The sequence below is a fragment of the Limanda limanda genome, chromosome 6 (assembly GCF_963576545.1).
Source record: "Limanda limanda chromosome 6, fLimLim1.1, whole genome shotgun sequence".
In the NCBI taxonomy this organism is placed as follows: domain Eukaryota; kingdom Metazoa; phylum Chordata; class Actinopteri; order Pleuronectiformes; family Pleuronectidae; genus Limanda; species Limanda limanda.
The window spans coordinates 23994090-24013183 of NC_083641.1; the positions used below are offsets into that span (position 1 = coordinate 23994090).

The 19094-nt window shown below is 43.2% G+C and overlaps 1 protein-coding gene across 1 annotated transcript in view; it reads left to right on the plus strand.

Moving 5' to 3' along the window:
- The first annotated feature begins 337 nt into the window (after window positions 1–337).
- The window catches only part of stard13b (StAR related lipid transfer domain containing 13b), a 63543-nt gene continuing 44786 nt past the window's right edge, over window positions 338–19094 (plus strand). Inside the window, exons 1-4 of the mRNA XM_061072744.1 lie at window positions 338–1378; window positions 8054–8185; window positions 9314–9460; window positions 15693–15726. Of these exons, the coding sequence (XP_060928727.1) occupies window positions 443–1378; window positions 8054–8185; window positions 9314–9460; window positions 15693–15726 (1249 nt within the window). The 5' untranslated portion in view covers window positions 338–442. The remainder of the gene's footprint in view (window positions 1379–8053; window positions 8186–9313; window positions 9461–15692; window positions 15727–19094) is intronic.

Genomic DNA, 19094 nt, shown 5'->3' on the forward strand with positions numbered 1-19094 from the left:
GAAGAGCACTCGGATTCCTCCGTGCAGTGATGTCACCGCGATCATGTGGGAAACAGATCCAGACTTGAACAGCCCGGCCTGATCCAGATGTTGATTCTCGCTGCAGACTCTCGGCTGGATGGCAAACAGAGAGCAGCTCCCAAAGGGATCGAGAAGCTTTAGGTTAAAACCGTGGTAACATACTGACACGCATGGGAACAACCGGAGGAGTATGTATGATCTTTGTTGCTCTGCTTTTACTGTTGGTCTGTGGGAATGATCTTCACCTCTCTTTTGTTTAATTTCATTCACATATTTCCCCTTCTCTTGTTTGTCTCAGGTCATCTGCTGCGTGGTTTGACTGAGCATCTTGGATTTAAAAAAAATGGCCGTCCAGTACACCACGCACAAATACCTGTGGATTTATGTTTTGAATTATGAGAAACTGTAGAATCAAACAAAAATGGAAATCCCACCTGTGGTGAATTTGGAGGGACGTCAGTTTCGGACAGTTTTAGGATCACATGCTTTTTCAACGTGCTCAGAGAATGGCTCACCGGACCACGGGGGGGACGATTGTCCGCCTGGACCACAAACCGGCTCGCTGTTGGTATCGGACCGAGACGGAACCAAGCTGAAGAAGAGTTTCGCCTTCGTCAGCCATAACAATGTTGAATTTCCCGAGGCTGTGAGCTCCCAGGAGCCTCAGCAGGTGAATCCTGCTGGAGCACTTCTGGACCACAGTCCGCTGGCCTCAGGTCAGGTTCATGATAGTGTGTTCACCTCACCTAGCTCAAATGAAGACTGCTGCTATGAATCTCCACTTCCTGTACCTGTCACAGAACGCCAGTCGGACCATGAGGTTCATCACAAGACAGCGGACTCGAACTGTGAATGCGAAAAAACAGTAATCAGGAATTTAGAGCCAATCTCAAATGGCCACGCCAGTCGACCTCCAGGGGCCACGTGCTCCGTCCTCATCCCAGACTCCACTGCTCCTCTTGTTGTCCCTGCACCCGTCCACGCTTCAGGCCGGAGGTTCCTGGATCTCCCACGCATCGTGAAGCACAAACTCAGCTCCATCACCTTTTCCGACAACGCTTGCGCCGCTGCCACCGAAAACCACGCCTTCGCCAACGAGAGCTCCGATGATGGAGCGTCTTCACAAGAGGAGGATGAGGAGGATGAGGAGGAGGACGGTCATGACGATGGTGATGATGACGACGACGACGATGACGTGTTCCCAGAGTTGCCTCAGAGTAGAGAGCTCCATGTGAGTTACAGGCAAAGGAGATGTGGCAAAGCCAAACAGAAGAGGAGAGGAGCCGTGAGTGGCCGAGCGGAAACCGACCACAGAAGCAACGGACATGAAGCAGAGGAGGAATCCAGCAGTAAGGAGGTATGTTGCTATTCATCTAAAACCACCACAACAATAAAGAAGCTTGTATAATCACTTGTCTTCTGAAAAGAAAGTAAACAAGATATGTGAAGGCCCGAGGCAGGTATTAAAAAAACTAAAGATTTATATCATTAGAAATATTTGAGACCAACATTTTAATAACATATATCATATAGCCTCAATAAATCAGATGTGAAATACTACACATGCATTTGTGATACATGCATTTGATCCCTCTCAACACGAGGGATTAATCTTTTCACATCTGGTGTAATGTGAAATGTCTCAGAAGCTTTTGTTTCCATCACGTCAGAGAACCACTTGCGTACATGTAAATTTACCACATGTGCAAAAAACATGTGAATCGTATTTGAAGTAAAGGTTGTTTTTTTTTCAAATGAGAAAATTGTTTCAGAAAGAATTCAGGATGCAAAGACATCAATGGAATAAATTAACAATAATTTAAATTAATCCAATAAATCAGTCAAAGGCTTGACACATATATCACCTAAATATATCATGTAACATAAATCCAATAAATCACATGAATTTGTGATTGTGCCAAATTAAGAATCCCATTTCCAACTTCTATCCAATATATGTCCTTGCACATATGTAAATTTACCACATTAATTTACCAAAAACGTGTGAATCGGATTTCAAGTCAAAATAATTTGACTCGGGGTTGTTCGAATAAGAAAATAAAATGTTTTATTTCGTAAAATAAAAGAAAGGAAGGAATCAAGGAATAAATTACCCACAAAAAACAAGTAAAGTCCGTCAATCAAAGGCACTTGACTGCATTGTATATAAATACAGATTTCCTTGCTCATTGATCAATGAGGTACAATAGAAGAACAAGACAGAATCTCAAGGGGGCCTATCTGTCAGCTTCCTGCAGCTGACACCATCCCACAGTGAGATAACACATAGCTGGTAGAAGTGTGTAGGAGTCACATTTGTTCTGGTGAAGCACAGCTCCAGCAGGAATGCACACGGCTCCTTGTTTCTCTTCACTCCCTCGGCAGGCAGCAGTGTTTTGACAGAGCCCATTGCCCGGCTGCATCGGCTTTACCTTACCGAGCGTCTTCCTTCTCCTCAACAAGTCCAGGCACATTTAATTCTCCTTTCTACTCCACCTCCCCTCTGACCTTGGTGGTAACCATCCTCTCACCCCTCTCCTCTGTTTTATTTATTTCCCATTTACTGAGTTTCACGTTTATACATATGTTCAAATCCATTCACACTTGTTTTCTGTTACAGCTGCAGGGAAGATATCCCGTTGCACATGCTTGTCTAAACAGTGGTGTCAACAGGGTACAGCAAAGTGTCGGTGGAGATTAGCCTCTGTGTGTGTGTGTGTCTGTGTGTGTGTGTGTGTGTGTGTGTGTGTGTGTGTGTGTGTGTGTCTGTGTGTGTGTGTCGGGTGCGATGTGGAGGTGATGCCGGCTTTATGTGCAGGATGACACTCTGCTCTGAATGGGTTGTTCTGGAGAAGGGTGGAGGAATGCAGGGAATCCGGGGAGCCTGTTGTAAATATTATCAAAAGACAGCAGGTCGCTGCTTCTCATGGTGTCACACACCAGCCGAGCTCTGTTATCACACGGCGGACATCACTCCGAGAGAGGCTAGCATTTCAGCCAGCGGACTGGAAAGAACAGAAGTCCATTGGATTCATAGGAAAAAACAGGCTGTTTTATTCTGCATTGCTTTCCTTTGCTTGTTTTTATTTTATAGTCTGACACTGAATGCACACTGTCATGTCAGGGTTAAATCACATTTATATTATATACTGTAAATATATATACCTGCTAGATAAGAATCCCCAAAACATTTCACTGTCCAAACAATTTGGAAAGTGCTTAGAAAGAAAAGAGCAAATAATTAATCAATACTCATTTACACCTTTTTAATTTACAGTGTTTTTATCCTTGTTTAGTTTGAGATTCTATTGTTTTATTGTTTTTATTACATTTTATTTATTTCCTGCTTCTGCTTAGTTTTTAGATTCTAGTGTTTATATTTCATTGCTGCTTATCGGGACCTCAGTACTTAGTTTAATTTCATGCACCTCATATTTTGCAATGACAATAAATCTTCTTTAATAGTAGTAATAATTATAATAGTAATAAAGCTTTATTTGTATAGCACCTTTCCAAACACAGTAACAAGGTGATTTACTTGGTGCTTAGCTTTTATTATCTTCAGTTTATCTAATTAACAACTAAATGATGTGGGTTTAGAGATGTGGTCTCTCTGAAGAAGAATAAAAAATACATGAGTGCAGATTCTAAAAGCTGAAGGTTCAGACTAGTTTTAAAAGCAAAGACTCACACAGAGGATTCCTGAGCTCGTCCCTGGATGCAGTTGTGAACATGAACCATATGAGGGCACTGTATGCACGCTGTTTACACTCAGGACTCCCGGCCGGCCTGCATCATTGAGCAGGATGATTAAAGTCGAGTGACTAAATGTCCCTTTTAAAACACATTTCTTCACATTTCTCTCCTCTTCTGCAGTTATGACTGAGCTCACTCTGTGTGTCCTTGCTTTGCAGGATATTAGGACTGTAATTTATTCCTCTCGAGTCGCCAGGTAGCCGTTGCCCTTTCGCATGACCGGCTGCTACATTTGGAAACCTCCATGGTGATCTCTGGCACTCTCTGTGGGTGGCGCAGACCAGGCACCGAGCCCAGAGCTCACACACTTAACTCCTCATTTCCATGTCAAAGCCGCAGTGTTGGGCTTTTCTATGTGGCCAATTTGCGCTGATAAAGTTATAGCCGGCTCACATTTTGTTGTAGAAGATAACATTAATGCATTTATCTAAAGGACTGACTCATACCAAGCCCAGTTGCCATGGTGTGGAGGGCTTTCGCACAATTGCCGGGCCCCGGGATCGAGAGGGAAAAGGCACAGAGGGATGAATCAAGGGTAGTGTCTCACTTGAGCGTCAAGCCTTCTGTGGAATTTGTCTCATTCTGTGTGGAAGTGGCCACATTCCTGAGCTGCACCTTGTGGGGATGTCACTGAAAAGAGACGCTGTGAATGTGTTCCAGATTTGGCCCGAGCATCTGTTTCTGACTCCCATGGTTAATTAATTAGTCCATGTCTTTTATTCCCTCTTTCTTATATATTTTCAGTTGTAAGGTTTAAAATGTCAAGATTCTTTTCGCACAAACATTGGGAGAAAAGTTGCATCGACTGAAGCTTGAAGTCAACCTCTGTCTCTGCAGTTTTATTTCTTGTCATCACAGAGACTCATTGTAGATTGTTAGCTGAAATCAAATCGCTGCTTTACTCATTTCATAACAGTTGAGTCGGTCTCGCTCTAGACTTTAGACGCAGGAAAGTTCAGCCAATGAGGAGCAGACATGAGGATTTGTGTGACACTGAATCAAGAGGACGGACACAGTTTTAATTCCAATTTGCTCTGGTTCGTTAATCATGACGGTGGTTCCATGATCAAGTATTTATGATTCACACGTACATGTGGCCATTTCCCATTCCAAATCTTGATCTGGTTGTCTAGTATCATGTTAAGCTTCATCTTCCTCATCCTTGCGTCACCTGTGTGCTAAATTCAGCTAAATAGATCCCTGTAACCTGGGTATGAACCAGAATCACATGTTTAAGCATGCAGCCCTCATCTTTAGCTTCTCAGTAATTCCTCATTATATTTTTAGTTAGAATGATCTCTGACCTGTTGTATTTTTAGTTAGTTCTCGCCTCTAGGGAATGATCTCTGACCTGTTAATGGATAAGCATAGAACATGGGTCTTTGTCTTTCTTCACGAGGCATGTTTTTATGGATACACCATTTCATTCACATTATATGCTTGGACACATGCTGTTGTGTCCGGCTGAACCACGACATTTGGGATGTTGTTTTGCCTTGGGTCGCAACCTCTCTATGTAATGTGTGTTTGACCACGGCCTTTCAGACTTCACCATTTGGCTGTGTGATTTCTCCGAGTTCTAGAGCTCGTCCTGACCTGTGAAACTTCTGTGTAATAAACATTATTATACTTGTAAGTATTGGGTCCGCGTTCCTTACCTTCACCATCAACTTCTACAACCACATCAACCTCTCGGCTGACCAGAAATACACTTCACCTGTTACAGGAGAATCTGCAGCCTGTTCATTAGCATCTGGTTGGAGATGTCTGGGGCCTGTTTCCTGGAGTGAATCACGTGTGGACATCACCATTAGGTCTCTTAATATATATGTTTGGCAGACACAGGAGATTGAGCTGTGGAAACTTACTGTCAAACTTTTTACTCTCCCTGTGACCCCTGCTGACCCCTCAGGCCTCAGGGGTCAGCAGGGGATTGTCCAGAATAAGGTCATTCCTCAGGGATTGAGACGGAAAAAGCCACTTTCTCCCAGTGCCAGTCAGCTGACCACCCAGGGTCAGCTGAGTGGAGGGAGCGTCTGGTGTCTAGACCCTTAATTCTTCATAATTTAGCGTGAATGAATAGAACATAAAATATCATATGATGAATCGGTTAGTGGCATCATTTCTGATGTTCTGCCTCGTGGAGAATGATTTGCAGCTCGTGGAAAGATGTTAGTATTTGCAAATGTAGAAGGTCATATTAAAGGAACATGTCAGGGATCATTTACAGAGACATATGGAACATAACATAAACAATCTGTGATTTCTAAGATTTCTGTTCCACTTTCTAAATCGATGAAACTACTGACCTAGTTTATCGAAGCCCGTCTCTCTGGAACCACGCCCGGTCCAAGACATTGTGGGGGTGTCGTCAATGAAATGATTGTGCTTGATGTAATAAACGGAAATGATTCAGTAGTGACTGGCAGTAATCTGGACTCCCTTTTTTAATTCCAGGAATTTAATTAATGTTAGTTACGGATTTCCGGCTGATTTGGACTGTTTGTCTTGGCTCTGGCTGGTGATGCGTCGCCTCGGGGGGGTTTTAACTGTGATCGGGTCAGTTTTAAATTGAGTTGGAGACGATAAACATTAAAATACCCCTGACTGTGGAGACACACAGATGTATCTGATGTGTTGTGGTTATCACACGGTTGTATCTCTGGAATGTTTGAAATTAATCAAATACATAAACTAAGAAATTAAGCCTTGATGGTTTTCAGAGGGACGATAAAGGAGCAGCTGCAATGAGTGGTTAGGGATTTTCCATTTCACTTCGTATACAGTCTTGCTCGGATTCAGTAAGTGATTAAATCAGTCACGATGACAGCTCCTATAACGTCATGCTTCACTTGAATATTGACACTATTTACCGCTTAGGGGGAAGGAAGAGAATCAGAAATGAAGTCAATATTATCTCCTGATGCTAACTTCATTTTTGCAAATGTACAGGTCACATCCTGTGGTTGGTGATCTTGAAATTTGCTCTTGGAGGGTGAGAGTGATCGGAAAAGTCGAATTTCTCTGTTGGTCCTTCCTAGTGACTTCCTGTAGCAGTCATATTCCAGGAGGATCTTCCTTGGAAACACATGATGTTGTTTAACCTAATAGACAAGAGAAATTCTACAGAAAAGTCACTAACTGATATTTCTGGGATTTCATGCTGGGATTCTTTAACCCGAGGCTACAATGATGCTGTTGAGGAGTTTGTAGCATGTGACCCTTTCCAGGACTTTAGGCAAGACACACACAGACACATACAGACACACACACACACACACACACACAAACACAATGTGATGTATCTCCTCTGCTCGGATTGCAGAACAACTATGTTAATTTATGCCTTGGTGACTGAGGTGTATCCTGCTGATTTATGGGGCTGGACCTGCAGATCCTCAGACACAGCTCCTGTCTGTGTGAAGATGTCCTATTTATATGCACTGTGTCTCGGGGGGGCAGTGAAAGCCCTGGTGCAGGGAATTCCATCATGCTCTGCATGGCGCACATGTCTGGCCCCCTCCTCCTGTGCTCTTTCACCCCGAGAAGCGTCGGAGGAGATCACATTTCCATGTGTGGCAGCGGCACTGTAGCATCTGCAATTTTACAAGATACTTTTTCTGGGGTTTGCGTGTCGCTCTGGTTTGAGTTCAGGGCAAAGCCGTGAATCCACAGATGCTCTCGTCTTTCTTTAAAGATCTCGTGTGTCCAATAAGTCTGACAAAGACGGCAGCTGATTACTGGACAGACTAATTAACCTGATTTCACTCCCCATTGGTTTTACTGCATGTTTGAAAATAAAAAAGAGTATTATTTTACTTTAACGATGAGGAGCTGGAGCCTGTAATTAAGATGCCAAGTGATTTAAATGACGTGTCAACAGCTCAACTTGACATTAACCTCAAACTAATAACTGAAAACTCCCGTGTGTAGCACTGTGCGTGTGTGTGCATCATTTAGTGAGTTATCTATTTATATGCTGGAGATGATTTATTAAGGCAATGCTTTTGCTTTTATTATAGCTGTGACTTCTTTGCAGCCACTTTCAGGGATCCAAAAATGCTTTGTGAGCGAAAACAAACAATAAAAAGCTGGTTAAAATAAAATAAAAATACAAAAAGAAATACTGGTATTTGTGTGATAAAACTGTTAAGATAATGTAAACTGAATATTTGAGCTTGAATTCACAACAAACACTGACAACTGTGAGAAATCCCCCTCAGTCTCTTCTCTTATAACAGAGCAGCTTGTCTCCTCTTCCCCTGATTACCCACAGGTCAAGTCTCCCTGGTCAGAATCAATGAGCCAGCTGATGAGGAAACTGGACCAGCTCAACCTGGACATAGAGGAGGCCCTGAGTGCGAGCTCGTCTCCCTCCAACACGCCCGGCACCGCCCGCAAGAAACAGGTGAGCGTGTGTTCTCTCAGCCCTGGCATCAACCGGCCCGTCCTGGTATAAAGCAGCGTGTGGACTGCCGAGGTTCAGATGGTGCGTGCACTGTCACGGTCTCTGTGCTGAACACATTCCTCCGAAGCGTACGCTGCATACTTGGTCATGCTTTTTAAACTTCACTGAATCAATTTACTTTGCTCTGTGCAGAGAAAATCCCTTTGGATTATTTGGACCTGTAAGCAACAGGTGTTCAGTAGAATTTTATGTCCTGGACATTCTTTGAAAAAACAAAAGAGTGTTGCACGTTAGATTTGGATTTAAACAGTCAAATGAAGAAGTGTTAATGCATAAACCAAGCGTGGAAGACATTGTGTGGATCTCATGTGAGTTTCTCCCATGACTTGGACGTGTGAGGTATGTGGATACAGTGTGTGTGTGTGTGTGTGTGTGTGTGTGTGTGTGTGTGACACTGTGGGCTTTGTCAGGACATCTTACAGTGTCTCACTGAGCTGTTTTTATGATGTGGATCTGCGGCTCTCGGACGTGATACTGGAGTCTACAGAGCTGCAGACTGGTGGAAGTGGTGCGGCAGGAACAGACAGCTGTTGTGCTTCTGAGGCTGTGACCGGGACCATGAAACTAAAACAGGGCTCTTCTCATGGTGGCGTGTTACATGAAATATCCCTCCAGAGTGAGCGTTCGGGAACAAAAGTGCTCTTTGCCGTTGAACATGTATGCGCGGCACAGAGGAGCCGTTGTGCTGGAAGGGAGTTTGTATGATTTGGTCCATTAGGAATGGATGACAGAGGCTCACATGCCTCCCAGGCATCTGCATAACCATCCCAGGCATTCACTATTACTTGCTTTAACTAATGACAGGCGACTGGGCAAGACAAGACATCTTTACTGGGGGTATTTGACAAGGTCATAATCTCTGTCCTCTCCAAAGAGGATCCCCACATACAGGCTCCTTTGTGCGCCTCTGTCGAGCTGAATCGAGACTGGAGATTTCACTTCCCCAGCCGTTGACCTCAGCCTCTTGTTTTCTTTTCCCCTGGCCACCGTTGAGACCATCCTGTCCCAGTCCGCTCAGACCACTCGGAGACAGACCCGGTCTTGATTGTTGATGTGATGTTGTTGCAGTGCGGTGCCGTTTCAAAGTCCAGTCTCCACCGAGCCCCGGACGACCTGGTTCTCCAAGGACCCGGCTCAGGGGAATGTCCGAGCCGAGCCGGATCTTCTGCTCCTCGCAGCGCCTCAACGGGAACAAGAGCAAGAAGCAAGAAGACGGTAGGTCTCTCGATCAATCACAAGATGCCTGCAGGCGTCTAACACATTCTCAGAAATCACACAGGTACAATCACATATGTATCACAGTGCTTGCTTCATACAGTCATATGGTCCAGGTCTCTTCTTTAAGTCTGTGAACTGCTCAATTCCTTTGGCCGCACAACTGGTTTCACATTTTTCTGTGTTTCAGCTCAAATCTGGCTTTAGTATTTATTGGGTTTCTGCCACGATATGTTTACTTCCTCTGTGTCTCTTTGCTTATTCAAAGCTCTTGCTTTTGCTGGGAAAGGTTCCCGTTGGGTCCATCCTATGATTGAACTATACACATCTGTAAATTTGTTTAATCTGAAATGAATTAAAGTCTATCAGACTTGTCAGATTAGTATTTAGTTTATTGAACAACAAAGCCTGTGTGACTCATTTGGTTTATTTAACGAGACATTTTATCGTAATTTATCTTCTCGGAAAGATGCTGATCGTCTTCTTGATCCAATTTTAAATGTTCTAGGTCTTTTTAGGCGTCTTTTAATGATTGATTTATTGGAGGCGGTTTCACCGAGCTGACTGGAATCTGCTCAGTTTCACCTCCTTCTGATCCACTGGCTCCTGAGCAGCTCCGAGGTTAAGGGCCTTGTTCGAGGGCTCCACAGCGGTGTTGATGAGGAAAAGCACTGTTGCGTCATTTCAGCTCTAGTCGAGGTTTTTCTTTTGATAAACAATGGATTTAAAAAGAAAAACAGAATGACTTCATCTGCGCAAGAGATTTATCCGCTTACACAATATTTTCTATAAGCCTTCTTATCAGTTTCCTTCATGAATAAAGTCACACTCTGTGAATCTTAAATTTCACAACATCTTATTTAATCCTTATATCACTATTACTGTGTTGAAAGAGGAAGAAGAATAAAAACAACACGTAGTAGATTAGGTCACGTTTTAAAACAAATTAATCACCAGTTGAAATTCTGACGCTCTCTCTCTGGCGCGGCTCCTCTTCTTCCATCTACATCTGTAAATATTTGAGGTTTTGCGTTGGGAGTGAGGCGGCTTAGACATTCTTAAACAAGCAGCGCCCACTTCTGCTGGACCAAGTATATAAATGTCACCATTCAGCCGCCCTAAGAGAAACAGACAACTGAGAGATTTGCAGAATGCAGGGCAGGGTTTGGACTCAAAGCCTTTCAGCTTGTGCTTTGTGCTCCGGCTGCGGCTCGGCGGCAAACAACCTGCTCATAAGAGAGAAAAGCTGCAATCACAACTATTTTCAGATATAATTCAATGAAATCTGGGCATCGTGTTACACTGAGATGTTAGTTCTATGTCACGTTATAGTTTTGTTTTGTTCAGCTACCTCCATGAAGCCACAGCGTGGAGCGTATTCTGTGGACTGCAGGATACTGGAACCACACTGAGGGCTACTGGAAAGATCGGGGTGAGACGGGTTTGAGCATAATTAGATTGGAGAGTCAAAGGGAGATTATTTTGTCTGCAGGCTCTGATACTTTAGATGAAATGAAGTTTCGGCTCTCGGAGCAGACGCCACCTGTCTCCTCTGTGGAAGCCATAACTATCTCTTGAAAGTGACAGCGGCGCAGGTTAAAACTTGGCACAGGGACAGCTGGGAATGTTCACATATGGTGAAGACGAGAGTATTTTGGCTGCCGTGGAACATTGAGTGTAATGAGATCACATTCTATACGAAGTGGTGACATGTTCCCGGCCGTTTGATGATTACATGATTTATAGGATGTTTTTATTAGACAAAATAATGAATTTCACGTGCACCACACTGCTACTGTGGATTTCTGTCCCCTGATCCACCATATTTCAATTCATTAGATCCATTATTATAAATTGCAACCACACAAATATCAGTCAACTAAATGTGACAGATTTTTCATTAAGATCCATAATTATTCTCTTGGAAATTACCAATCCACACATAATTTTAATGGGTACTTTCCTGACCTATATCGCCTCCTTCCACCAAATTTTGGGAAAATCCATTCAGTAGTTTCTGCATAATCCTCCTAACAAACAAACAATGAGTGTAGATTAAACACAACCTTCTTGCCCGGGACAAGATAGAAAAATAAAGCCTTACGTGTTATACGTGTAATAGGTTTTGGTAATTATTCATTTTGTGGCAGACAAAGATGTCACAGATATCCGAAGATTGACATAACTCTCATATCCGCCTGGAAAAATCTGTAGCAGCAAGTTAGCTTAGGTTAGCTTAGCGTAATGACTGGAAACAGGGTTAGATGACATGTTCCGGGCTGTTTGATGATTACATGATTTATAGGATGTTTTTATTAAGCAACAAAATAATTATTTACATGTGCACCACACTGCTATTGTGGATTTCTGTCCCCTTATCAACCATATTCAATTCATTAGAACCATTATTATGAATTGCATATATTAGTACCCTAAATATGACAGATTTTCCATTAAGATTCATAATTATTCTCTTAGAAATTACCAATCCACACCAAATTTTAAAGGGTTCTTTCCTGACTAGTACCTTTCACCCAATTTTGGGAAAATCCACTCAGAAGTTTTTGCGTTATCCTGCTTACAAACAAGTAATGAATGTAGTTTAAACATAACCTTATTGGGAGCTCTGAAGTTTGAAGATACAAAATAAAGTAATACGTGTAAACGAATAAGTGCAAGTTTTTGGTAATTATTCATTTTGTGGCAGACAAAGATGTCACAGATATCCAGAGATTGACATAACTCTCATATCCGTTAAGCAGCAAGTTAGCTTAGCTTAGCGTAATGACTGGAAACAGGGGGAAACAGCTAGCCTGGTTCCATCCACAAATATAATCTCACCCAACCTGTCGGACTGTTCCTTTAAGTTTGTCCACCGGGTTTAGACGTGACAGAAATCCGATGAATCGACATGTGAGCAACTCTGCACATTCAGAGAGCCCCCCCCCCCCCCCCCCCTGGGCCCTATTACATAATCGCTCTGCACCGAAACGCCTGAGACAGCAGGTGAGCGAGAATGCGATGCAGATTGAATCGCAGCCTCGGAGACTAAGAATAAACCGGTCCAGTGTGCGAGCCAGTGCTCCCAGCTTGAACAGGCAGTTTACAGCCCGGACCAGAGATGTTTTATGGGAGTATCTGGTCGACGTTTTCTGGCACCTGCCTGAATCCCTGCTGCCTCTGTACAATGTGAAGAAAAAAACCATGTGGAATGTTCCTCATATCTGCGTCAATCTGCTGCACATCATGCAGGCAGAGCTAATCTTAACTGGAATGTGATTTATGTCTTGTCTGCTCCTTATATCACAATGTACACAGTGAATAAAACAGGGTGGTTTGCACCTTCTGTCAACAGACTGCATGACGGGGGTGATACTACATTGTAGTCCCAAAAAGTAATAGAAGGAAGTTTTAACCTTTAATTATAACAGAAAAGTACTTTGTCTGACTATTCTGAGGCGGATATCTTATATTCAAGGAGTATTTGAGTACATTCCACATTCACAACTTCTCAAATGTGAGGATAATGGTAATAACTTTATTTGTATGGCACTTTTCAATACAAGTTTTTACAGAGACGTGTCTTTAGAAGAGAGATAAAACCACTAACAGATTCTACTGGATTGTTCCTAAATGAAGGGGCCCTCATGGCAAAGGCTCTGTCTCCTTTGGTTTCAGCCTTGATTTTGAAATGGCTACCAGCGTTTACTAGATCGTCCTGGCTCGGAGGGAGATAAAAAAGTCTGAGATATCGGGAGGTGACAGCTCATGTCTGTCTAAAAAGTAATTAAAAGAATTTAAAAATCAATCCTAAAACTGGATCTTCTGTTCTTGCAGGATCTTTCTAAATTAAACGTTCAGACCAAACAAAGAACCATGAAATCCTGATCTAATATCAGTGACTGTATCTCGACCTCGCTCTTCACTGAGTTATTGGTCAGTTGAGATGTATTCAGGTTGACGGCTCCTTCTTTTAATCGGTGTTGACAGAGGACGCCCTACTCCGTCCTGCTCCGTCCCCTCGGACTGACCGGACCTGTCGCTGCCCTGTTGTCTCTTAAGCAGTGTGTCATTAGTGCCGCTACCTGTCACACACACACAAACACACACATTCCCTCACATAAACACACACAGACCTGTCACTCCATACAAACACCAGTCCCACGTGCCGCTTCTGCGTGGAGGATGTCACTTTTCCTGACCTGCAGCCTTCGACCTGTGTCCACCACCTGACGGAAATTGGACTGAACTCGGGCAGTGTGTCTTAACAGTGGCTGCGAATCACTATCGAAGTACTTTCTCCTGACTGGCATGAAGGAGAGATGAAGGAAAAGAAAGCAGGCGAGAGAGAGTGATGTGCTCGAGACTTTGAAGTCTTGTCAGATCCACACATCTCCTCCGGGGCCCAGCATCTGGTTTTTTGCAGTGCACGTTTTCCCCCAACTTTTATTTCTGAAACGCTCGTCTTCTGAGACTGAACTTATCAGGTCCATCGCATTTCCAGAAGACAAACCCTCCTGTCTCCCTCCGTTTTAAAGACACTTTGCATGTGATAGTTAAAGCACAGGGACAACAATCCGCAGTGTTTCTGTACATCAAACGCAGCCTTTGAACCTCGGTTAAAGAAGTGTTTAGATATGTGATGGAATTCTGCCCGGCCGTGCCAAATCTCACAGTCAATTATGAGCGATACATCAATGGCAGCAGCTCCTGGTTTCCTCAGGACCCCGCTGATCTGCTCCATGTTTAAACAGAGGTAAGAAGACATGCACACGAGGGTATGAGTCAATGTTTATGACCTGCTTATTTCTCTGTTGAGTCAGAGTCGGGTTCAGCCGTTGACTCCGGAGTCACATGGACACTTTAAGGTTTTTTTAAAGACCTGCCAGAAAAACCTCTTGGCAGCGTCTCCCTCCGTCTGAATGAGAAACGGACTGGTGCCCCTCTCACCTCATTTGCCGTGTGGCCTCAAAGTGTCAGCGAGCCGTGTAACAAAGACGGATGGCGTCCAAACAAAACCACCTGTCCCGCTCGATCCAGCCAATCGGCTCTTTTTTGTTGTGGAGGCGTCGCTACAGGTCGCTCGTCCAGGCGTGTGATTCTTTACCCCGCTGCCATGACAACACTGCGGCTCCACAAGTAACTGATTGTTCTGAGACGAGAAAAAAAACGTTGATAGAAGTTTGAACCCGGCGTCACGTGGGCCTGTTGCCAGTTGACTCTCACGGCAGAGGGTCAGCGATATCAGGAGCAGGCGAGTTTGTGCAGCGTTTCTGTTTCTGCCAGGGGAAAAAAATATGGAAACGGGTCAAGTAAACAAGGGCGTAAATCAGACCGGTGGGGCACAACCGAGGGAAATGGAGGAGAGAGAGAGAGCCTGGCAAGAGAGGGGAAGAAATCTCGACCCGGCCAGTTTTTGGAATTCCACTTTCACTCCTGCACCCTCTGCGGGTTTATTAACATATCATCTGCAAAATCAAGGATGTTTTTAAGTGGGTTTTATTGCAGATGTGAATCGTCTCTTTCAAGTCGAGATACATGAGTTTTCCAAACAATTCTAGAAATTAGTACATAAAGCATTAAGTACTCAAAAGGCACTTCTGGCAAGAATGAGTGTTATAATATGGGAAATATATTTAAGTGTGTATTTACAGACGTCAGTATTCATGATTGAAAATCAACAATTACTATATATTATATCACTTCAATATTAACAGCTAAGTAACACTTCAGATTGTCCAAACATTTCCTTTTTCTTTCATTCTCATATTCATACAGACGACATTGGTCTTCAAATATATAACAGGCTATCTTCATTTAATTGTAAAATACAATATTATAAAGTTAGACAACTGTAATGCAGGTTAATAGCAAACTTTTGTAAAATTGAGTTTAAACGTCCTGGTAGAATGTTATTAAAGCAGCGACAGCAGATTGTGGGGAATAACCACAATCTATGGGAATAACAAGCTGACAAAAAGTGTTAACAAGTTAGAATTATTGCTCCAGTTAGATTCTCTATTGGCTCCGTCAACACAGCAGTGATTTCACCGATGAAGAATGCAGGGAGACATCCTCTGTTCCCGAGAGCAGGGAACTGGTTCTGTGTCTCTTGGTGGTTTCTCACAGCCAAATCCTGTGCAATGCTTTTCTTAGGTTTCTTTCTTATCGTCAAAACTCACATCCCCGATACTCTATCACTGATTTAGTGTTGTTTGCTTTTGTCTTGTAGATGTTCAATAAGATGACCAATGCAGCAGGTGCAGGTAAGAAATTATTCGTATCTTTTTAATTGCAGTGTGGTTATTGCTTTCTTTTTAGTTTTCTGAGTTCTCTGCCCCTTGATAATTCATCTGCATATGGATTTTCTCCTCCATGAACAAGTGATCAGGTTGAGAGGAGAGTTTGAAATATGTGGCTCTGTGTCTGTCTTGATCTGTCCAGCTCTTTTATTTTCCTCTCTGCACCCACTGACCTTAAAAATGGTTTAAACAAGTTGCTGAGTAAATGGAAATGAGAAAACTCCCGGCTGGAGAAGAGGTTTTTAAACATCACCCACTTTGTCTGCATATTTATACTGTATTGAATAAAATACAGTTTTAATACATATGCATATTAACATTCCCTTGAATTTACATTGATGCACATGATACTTTCTCATTGCTGTTGATTCTAACTAAGACACAGGTTTAACATTCCTGTTCGCTGGGCAGTTAAAATGAAAATTAGAACTGTTGTGAGAAATTGAACCTTCATTGTAACGTGTGGAATTAGACACGGCTGCCTCGTGGATTTTGCTTTTCCACTCCTGAGTCTGGGTCTCTTGGTGTTTTCTGGCAGAACCTTATACCTGGATCAGTTTTTACAACCTGGTCTTTGAGGAAGTCTGCTCAGTCTCAGCCTCCATTACAGTCGGGCTTGTACTGTAACCGAAGTCAGTGCCGCTCGGCCGTCTGGCACATTGTGAAAAATCACCCTGCGAGTTGATCCTGTGTCCTGTCGTGCACGGGGGTCTCGCTCGGGCCTCAGTCAGTATCAATGCGAGTGACGGCAGCAGGTGTCCGTGAGCGGCCCCCCCAGCCGGCGTCCCGGGAATGTCTCTTGTTTTAAAGGCCTCTCTATATGTATAATGGTCACTTGGCGGTATGCAGTTAAAATTAGGCAGCGTGCCACATCATTGTTTCTGTTTTCGCTGAGGGGGGAAATATCTGGCCTGGTGGGATGTGGCCCTCGAGGGGCAGCTGTGGGATCTGGGTAGATGCCATTTCCAGCTCAGGTTGCACTCTCACATGACCTCTGTTTTGTATGACGGCACCGCACAAGTGGACATTATGGCCTGGAAAGATTCCATGTCACTTTTGTGCCGCAGTAAACCAACGTGTGGTCCGCTGGTGTGCAGGAGATCTGCGCCTGTGAGCGATGGCCCGGGTCAATCCAGACTGTGACTCTGAGGAAACCGGAGTGCGAGACCACCGTGAATCACGTCAACGCGTTTTGTCAACACGCCGCCGAGATTCTCTTCATATTCATTTGTCATGATATTTTTCCACTGTGTGAGTTTCATGGCGTTCGGTCGCTTGCTGCCTCTTTCAGTTTCGGTTCTCCCGGCTGAGACCAAACCGACCGGAGGCAGTGTCGCTGTCTCGCTTTATTTAGCCGTCAAGCAGATGAAATCAACATATGCTTTCAGCTGGAATGTTGTGATCAAATAACTTGGAGGATGATGTTGTGAACGGGGACAAAGCTGGAAGAGAGTCACACACATTAGGGAACAGCCGAGCTATAAGGAGACCTGAGTTTATGAGACGGATACGAGACGGCCAGATGGTTCTGGGTATCGACCATAACACACTGTCCACCTCATTAAAGTGACATTGTCCAGGAGAGGAAAGCACATTCTTTGGGTCCAGATCCAAAATAGCAAAGCAGCGGTGAGGAAACCTCTGCTATCGTGTTGTGGTCTATTAATGTGCACTGCTTTCTTTTAACTCTCACATTCAGAAATTGCTTATATTCATAAACCATTAACATTTTACAAGCTTCCAATAACATTTTTGAGGAATGTGACTTTTTTATTTGCAGTTTTACATTCACTTTGCCCTCTGGTAATCCATGATGATCTGATATTAATCATTATTATTTATCTATCAAATAGTTGAAGTTATATTGCTTTTATTAAGCATTTACCGGATGTGTATTAAGGAGCAGCCCAGCCTCTAGGGAACTGTTAACTTCTCATTCTTTTACATTTCTCTCATCTCCACAGAGCTTTTAACAGCCTTGAATTCTTTGGAACAACGACCGATTTCTTTATCCTGAAGTCAACACTGATAATAAACACTGCACCATTCATAAAAAAGTGCGTTGGGAGATTTCAAAAATAGTTTTTAGGGGATTTCGAAACTTTTCTTGCATGTTTTCATTTATTTAAGCGATGGAAAAAAGATGAGTCCTCTTGGCCCTCATCACTCGTTGTTTTGTTTTTGTTGAGAAGAAGTAAAAACAGCTCCTAAAACCGCATGTGGATACGCTCAGAGGAAACTTAATTCTTCATCATAAAAATGTTTATTTTATGAAGTAGTGACTCAATATCTTTGGAGCATTTTTCAACTCTTGAGCAGTGTCCGAAGGCGGCCGATTCCTTCTCACACAGCGTAATGTGAATGGAAACATATCCCCCACGGTGTCTTTAATTGCAATGTGGAAATTGATGGCTTCCTCTGGTGAGAAGACGCTATGTTCAGCCTCAGGAAACCCAGCTGCTGACATTAATCACAGAATCAATCTCTCAATCAATCAATCAATCAATCAATCAACCTTCCTATGAGTGCTGAAAGCTGCATATCCAGGTTCCTGCCGCAGGTACAGAACAGATAAGGAGGATGAGTCTGCATTTATCAGTTTGACCTAAAACATGTGTAGAGTTGTAGTGAAACATACGATTTCAATGAGATTTATGCAAAACTACTGAATGAATTTGCACCAAACTTAGTTTCACATATAGGTCAAAGAAAGGACCCATTGAATAGGATCTGGACAAATGGAGTGGATTCAGGATTTTTCCAGATTTCCCAGAGAATAACTCATGGATCTTAATTTTGACTTTGAGTTTGTGCAATTTGGTGCAGCTTGATTGAATTTAAGTCGACTGTTGGGCCTTGGCAGGGGTATTCACTCTGCTGCGTGCCATTATATTTTGTTAATGTATTTGTGGAGTCCAAAGGGAAACAGAGCTCAGTTATTTTCGACCTGCATAAATAAAGGCTCACATGCTGTGTTATGATAAACATCGGCTTCCTAAATGGCAGGAAAATGACACAAGTGAGGCAGAAACGTTAATCTCTGGCCCTGAACGGCCGGGCCAAGGCTTCCCGCTCCGGGCCGACTGCATTTACACACATCACCTCTCTGTGAATAAATATAATCTACTTTCAGTGTGAAAACCTCCTTCCACTGATTAGAAGGAAAAACAAAGATGGAACTCTGTGAATCCCGAGGAGGCTTCTGTCTATTTGCAGGGAAAGAAACTTAAAGCCCCTCACACTGTGGTGTTAATGCCTCCGAGGGAAGAAGGCTGAAGAAGAAGATGTTTATCGATTTGTTTCCCCCCCCATCCTTCACAATCATGGGTTTA